This window comes from Paramacrobiotus metropolitanus, unplaced genomic scaffold (genome assembly GCF_019649055.1).
Source record: "Paramacrobiotus metropolitanus isolate TYO unplaced genomic scaffold, Prichtersi_v1.0 Parri_scaffold0000011, whole genome shotgun sequence".
NCBI lineage: Eukaryota > Metazoa > Tardigrada > Eutardigrada > Parachela > Macrobiotidae > Paramacrobiotus > Paramacrobiotus metropolitanus.
Window position 1 is genome coordinate 1,148,989 of NW_026570231.1, and position 7,285 is coordinate 1,156,273.

The 7,285-nt window shown below is 40.6% G+C and overlaps 1 protein-coding gene across 1 annotated transcript; it reads left to right on the plus strand.

Annotated features, from left to right (window-relative positions):
* The first annotated feature begins 920 nt into the window (after window positions 1-920).
* On the plus strand, window positions 921-4,223 carry LOC129583751 (forkhead box protein A2-like). The gene is made up of 2 exons (XM_055475696.1): window positions 921-2,018; window positions 3,209-4,223. Exons 1-2 carry the CDS (start codon window positions 1,346-1,348, stop codon window positions 3,874-3,876), a joined length of 1,341 nt encoding a protein of 446 aa, XP_055331671.1. The 5' UTR covers window positions 921-1,345; the 3' UTR covers window positions 3,877-4,223.
* The last annotated feature ends 3,062 nt before the right edge of the window (window positions 4,224-7,285 follow it).

Genomic DNA, 7,285 nt, shown 5'->3' on the forward strand with positions numbered 1-7,285 from the left:
AAAGTGCAGAAAATACTGCGTGGCAGTACGAACGTAGTGCTGGTTGATAATAGTCGGCTTTCGCAGGCTCGCAGCCCTGTTATCAACAACTTGTGTGGTATAGTTGTTAAGCGGACAAATGTTATTATTGGTACTAATTGGTCACATACCTTCTTAAAGCTGTTGACACCTTTATATTCGTTTTCGGCACAGCATGCCGCAAATGGCCGGCAACTCTGAAGTAAATGCTTGTCGGGAGTCCTTCGTGGAACATATTTTTGAACTGGGTGTAGCCAGGCGGATATCTATACCTATCCTACCTACTTGCAGGTAGTTTCTGCTGATTAAGTTATGATGTGTCATATGCGATTATGGGTACTTAATCAGTTACCAGCAGTAAATGTCAAAATTTCTAATGACTCATTTTTCAACGGATATAATATCAGCATACGAGAGCAGGAAGTTCACGAGAACTGCAGTTGGTTACAACATGCCGGCAAGGATGCCGGTAACGGTCGCAATAAATTTACTTGTACCGTTTGTATATATGACTACACTCCAACTTGCAGAAGCTCAAGAATGAGATTTAACTCACTGAATACTGAACTGCAACAACGACAATAAAAAACATTTGATAAGTTATAAAAATTTTTCAGTGCACGGCAATGATTAATTAAGCTTAATCTAAACGTAACCGTTAGAATTAAGTAAGTTTTTCCGGAGTTTTACAATCTTGGGAATATGTGTGCACGATCGATAGCACTAGCCGGTTTGGGACTTGCGGGCGATAATCATTGGTGCGTAATAATCGATGACTGATTCGAATGCGGCGTATTTCATAGCACCAGCACACGACAGGGCCGGTCTTGTGCCCACCTTGACCCGCCCCTCGCCATGGAGATCATGTCGGAAACACTATATGATGAAAGCCCACCCGCTGTTCGCCGAGTGCATCAAAGATATGTTCTACCGGCACATAGCGATTTGGTCTGATTTGAAATATATTCAAGAAAAAGATCTGTACGCTGGCGCTGATTGGTATGCGAGTGAGTGTGTGTATGTATTGCTTGGTCCCACGTTTCAAGAAGCGAAAACTCGAATCAGCTATGCGATACGGAGATCTTGCGAAAGTCACTTCGTTGGTTGTGCACAAGTGTTTCTAGCCACGGTGTTTATGGTGAACATTCGAACAAGTTTTTACGCACTGTCCGTGCTGTAAGCGGCAAGTAGAGTGAATTGATGCGGATAATTGTGATCCGCTTTTTTAATTTCTTATTGACTTTTTCCTCTGCATCTCAAGATTCCTTATGTTGTGGACATAGGACACTGTGTGGACATTAATAACAACTATACAGCCGACAACATCATGCATTATTCGGCGGATAATATTACTAATAATTATTCGGTTATGGGCTCAACATTTCCGCAAATGTCCAGCATGACAGCGGCCACCATGCCCGGTGGTCACATGCAGTATAACGGTTATGCGGCCGGGAATTTTATGACATCCGCTATCGCCCATACACCATCCACTATTACGGCCATGCCCGGTCACTTTTCCAGTGCCCACACCACCAATCTGCCGCCCGTTAATGTGCGCGCCAATTTAACGCAGAATGGCGTATCATCCGATGCCTTATCACCTTCATTAATGGTGCAACGTTCGAGGAATCCCGAGAAGAGTTATCGTAGAAATTACACTCACGCCAAACCGCCGTATTCCTACATTTCCTTGATTACCATGGCCATCCAGCATTCACCGGCCCGCATGTGTACATTGAGTGAGATCTATCAGTTTATCATGGATAATTTTCCCTTCTATCGCCAGAATCAACAACGATGGCAGAACAGTATTCGCCATTCATTATCCTTTAATGACTGCTTCGTTAAAGTGCCTCGTACGCCTGACAAACCGGGCAAAGGAAGTTTCTGGGGTTTACACCCGGAATCGGGTAATATGTTTGAAAATGGCTGTTATCTGAGACGACAAAAACGGTTCAAGTGCGAGAAACGTGAGGCAAGCCGTAGCACAAACAAAGGTTAGTGCGCGCAGCTCGGCTGCTCTTAATATGTGTTGACAGGCCCGTTATTTTTTCAGTTGTTGATGAATTTTCGCTTTCTTGACACTCACATGATCTTAATCGTCTTAACTTCATTTCCTGGTGGATTTAAAGACAATATAAAATGCACTGTTTTCTAACAACAGTAATTTAAGAAAACTCTGCGGAAATTTTTGTTCGTTTGGCACAACACTGCACATTTATAATGTTACAACGTTTACGACTCTTTATTAAATATATTTTCGCTAGTTTGACTGCGGCCTTAAGTTCTGGAGTAACTAAAGTTGCCGACTACGATTAAAAATCGTTATTTTTGTCCAAGAAGAGCATAAGAGGAACAGATAATTCCTGCGGTTATTGGGTGAATCTAAACGTATAATCAGTTTACTTGTGTTTATTTATTTATGCTAGATTTGTCAATGATGCCAGCTGGTGGTCGTTAAAGAATAGATTCCTTAAACACTCGTAAATTGTTGTCTCATGATATTGTACAAACAAACATACAACTTAATTCAACAAAAATATTAGTTCTTATAGAACCGATTCTTATTCTCACTGTGCTACATATACATGTATATTTAACATGAATGTGACTTTGTGGTGCATGGGGACAGTCCCCGCGAATTATAATTAGCCAGTTCGTGCGTATGGTCGCTCATATAGCTTGCTGCAAGTACACCGTTTCAATATTATTATTCGCAGTCACGTTGTGACAGTTGTACTAATGACCAAAACAGCCAGTACCAAAATTTTTGACAACATTGTGCTAATGTGGTTTCTTTTAATTATTAAATAACTTTAAAGCGATTGCCTGATTACCTATATTAAGATATGTTCTGTCAGTTTGATATGGTAGTTCAGTTTTAATTATCTCTGATTCGTTTTCTTTATGACGCCTGCTAACCATAACGTGTGAGAGTCAGCAAGCTTATTGAAAACGAATAATTTTTGTGCTGCGCACCGGTAATATTTTGAATTTCTCGATATTTCTAGTCACACTAACTGTTAGTTACAAGTTTAATTATGTGCATGCGCATTATGCAGAGCAAGTTGTGAATATGCTCCTAGTACATCAAATTTTTGTATCCGAAAATGTACATCAAAATTATTCGGTTTGGCTTGACGTTGTTATTGCGTCCAGTAATCTAATTCGAGTTCGCTTTGGACAGGTTCAAGTGGAACGAGCAATAGCTGCGGAAACGAAGACTCGAACCAAGACGCTGCCAGCGAAGATGCGCCGATCAAATCTGAGCCATCGGAAGATTGCGCATCCGCCGTCAACGACAACACAGCCAGTCCGCACAACAGCTCTCCAGCGCCGGTTAACGTATCCTGCATCACTGCCGGACCTAACGTTACCCAACCACCTAATAATTCCACCGCACAACAGCAACAGCGTCATTCGCCTGCCTCCTTGTACAATAATCCCAATAATGCCAAAATAGGAGACAGCAGCAGTCTGAACCCGGTGACACAATCCATGACCTCGGCCAATCTCCAAAGCCACTATCCCACGACAGCAGCTACCTCGTCGTCCATGTTCGCCTCGAATCCGGCGCTGTTCTCCAGTCAGTGGAAGATTCAGGGCACGGATTTCTCCCATCTCCATCCGGCCCACTTCTCCATTGCCAACCTGATGGCCGCTCAGGGCCCGTACAGTTCGGAGAATCGCCTGCCCGGGATTATGTCCGAGCATTATAAGCCCAGCGGCACAGTGTCGGCCAATGGGCCGTACGACAGTTCCTATGCAGCACTGAATTCCATGACCAGCGCCTATCCGCCGGCATTTCAAAGCAATCCCGAATCATATTTCGGCTACAGCACATCGGGACTATGATCGCAATATGTCTGTGCGTTGTACAAATATTATTAGCAAAATTATAACAATACCAGAGGATCCGGCCGACCTATGTATAGGTTAGTCTGCGAGATGACCTATGTTTTTGCAGTAGTTTTTCTTTGTCTCTCAGGATAATAGTTCCTAAAAGCCAAAAACTTTATTTAAGTTGACGTTTTACCTCTTCTTTAACAATAATCTCTTTCCTTTCATGATCTACTGTTGTTTTTTTCTTTTTTTGCCTGTTTTAATTGTGTACACGTTTTATTGTGTATGTTGACGGTTAATATTCGAATGATACAATTATATGCACTTGTCCGCCGAAGACAAAATAACGCTGATGTTTGTTTCTCTCTTCACGCTCTCTCCAGTTTTAAGCATTAATAATCGAATAGCCTACAATGTTTATTAACCGTTTTACCGCAGTTATTGGTATTGTAATCAAATATTTTGAATTCTGAAGTGCCAAGCGCGCGAGAGTACAGACTATAGGCCCGCCGGCTTTTGGTATCGTTTTTCAAGTTGGCATTCTTAATGTATTGAAACTAAATATTTGACTATGTACACTTTTGCCTGTGAAGCAGCTGTAAAAAGTGGGTAATAACAATAATAATCACTCGTCTATGTTATTTTGTTGTCCTGTTGGAAATTTTTAACACACGAGACACGCGTGTTGTACAGTGATTAGAAGTTTATTTTTTCAATAAAAGATTGATCAACGAGCTTCGGCTTGAGCAGTTATTCGATCATTTCCTTCACCACAGAATTCCGGTTCTCCGGTCCACTGTTATATTATGTTGGTTAAGTAGACATTTAAAAGAGTCTCGCGACTACACCATTAACGATCATAAACCAACATGCATCAAAGGCTGCGAAAGCATCAGTTCATCCGGTGATGATTGCGGTATTAGCATACACTGCTGGTACAGCTATTAAATAGCTCATGTTTTCAAAATTCTATGAAAAGCTTCGTTTTATTTGGTGGTTACCGCTTCACTTATGTTTTTATTAGAAAACAATGCTATCAATCTTTGAATAAAAAAATCTATAGAAACTGTAGTTGTACCGTATTTTTTTACCTGTTCTATTCTCGTGACCTTTGCATTATGAAAGAATCTCATTTACATAAAACGGCAAATAGTCTGCGGCTGCATCGATACTGATAGTTCATAGCGCTTTTTCGCTTGACACTTTTTATAGAAAACCGATGATAATAACAATACTAGAGTATTTTGCAAAAAGCATTTGACTCATTTCCTCTTGTGATGGAATGCCGGAGAACTAGTTAGCTGTTACAGACAAGTATTCGACGGGCGATGAAAGAGGAAACGGCAGTCTGCGCTTGCGCGATGCTGTGTTGTGCAGAAAATTTCTCGAGTGCTTCTCCTCTCGTATTCAACTAAATCGACTTTCTGCACAATTAAAAAATTTTGAGCCATCTTGTCCAATAGCTGGCGGCCAAGTGATCTCGATTGAACAGTTTGATTCAATTGCTGTGGATTAAAATATGGATGGATAGATATGGTCTTGCACAATTTTTAGCTGCAGCTGTAGGGAAGTGCATCATGCGTCTATCCATCACTTATGCCTGCCGGCTTAGTTGAATTTGGCACTTTTTGACTGCGCGCTCCCATCTGCGCATTAATTTTCTGTGCACTTTTACTTCCTTGTTATTTTCGTCATTCTTTCAGTAGCTATTATTAATTTGCAGTTATTTTATTTAGCATTACGGCATTCATAAAGACTGAACTCGATTTTGCTGTCAGCACCGATATTTTTGACGATTGTACAAATAATTTCAGGCTGAAAGTGGACGTTTTGAAGTCAGCAGCACATTGCTTTTGTTTCACAAATTTAGTATTTCGTTTCAGAGACCACAAGAAATTATTACCTAGCTCCGTAGCTCGTTCGACGGCAGTGGTCTTCGATCATTATTTAGCCAATCTCATAGTCTGATTATGGCAGGAAACTGTACGAAACACGTTCAGTTGTTTTGGAGGTTACACGGCACAAAAGGAAATTGTAAATGCATAAATCAGTCGTTAAGTTCGCAGGTTTGTGATTTCACGGTATCCAGACCAAATAAAAGTGTTGCTAACTTTTATTTCATTACAACTGGGGCGTAAAAGCTGACCACTTGCTGTAAATACCGCTAGTTCAGTAACTGTGAATTATGCATTTGCAGTTCAGTTCTATGTCTGTAATCGAACTTTCTGATTGATCTGTCTACGCATATTAAGTTTGCAGTTTGCCGCCAATAATGGGTGACTCAGTTAAATATAACTGATTTTATGCCGTACTGTACTTATAAATTCCATAATTCCTTCAACTATGACGTTTAAACTATATATAAAAAAAATTTTATTGGCGTTCTGCATATAAATTAATGTTACTTTGTTGTATGTACTGTACATGTCTCTATCCTTCACAATATCTTTTAAAACATGTACCTAAGACTGTATAGTGACTGAATGTACGGATACTTCCTATAATGCGCAAATCTTGCTATAAGGAACCGGATGCTTCCTCTTACGATGTCTTGAGACGGAGATCAATCACCACCGTAGAAAAGTCACGAAAATATTGAGGAAACGGCTCTTACCATGTTGAGAGCGTGTGAAACGGATACTCATTAGTAAATTGGAACTTGCAAGTCAGCGTACCATACCGTTCGCCATCGAGCCCAATGTACTGCATAGTTCGTAAAAAGTCACCGCGATCTTGCTTGTCCGGCTTAAACCTTTAAAATTAACATCGTTAAATTGATAAAGAGCTTAAAAACTGTTTTCGTTTACCATTTGCATGATATCAACCCTTACGGCAAGGAATGGATATTTTGAAAATCGCAGTGCTGGGTAGGAATAAAATTTAAAAAATAAGTGAGACAACTTTGTTTCGTTTTGCTCAGTTAAATTCTACTACGTTCGTGTGTTATTTAATGCATGGTGGGTCACGATTCTACTAGAGAAGGCTAAATAAATGCAGATAAAGGTCAAACCCAAGCATCAGCCGTTGTGTTTGGCGGCATCGCCGTAGTTAGCTGAATACCGGCCGCTGCCAAACTGCACAGGCTGTACATGTAAATGGCCTTTGTAACCGGTGCACTGAGAAGTGAGAACTGAGAAGCCAGCAATTTTTCGCTCGAGATAACAGCGACCATAGCGAACAGCATTTTGACTTGTGCGGCACAAAATATGTCTCATAGCAGATAATGAATGACGACGACAAATTTATCATTAAAAGATCTTTTATGAAGTGTGCACAAAGACTGTATTCATCAGAATAACGGTGTGTAAAAGGTGATTGGACAGTGCGGCTTGTCAAGGAGAAAGTGTTAACTTTAAAGTGTGGAAAGTCCAGTAAGGAAGATGTGCATGTAGTCATTTTATACAGTGCCAAACAACACACG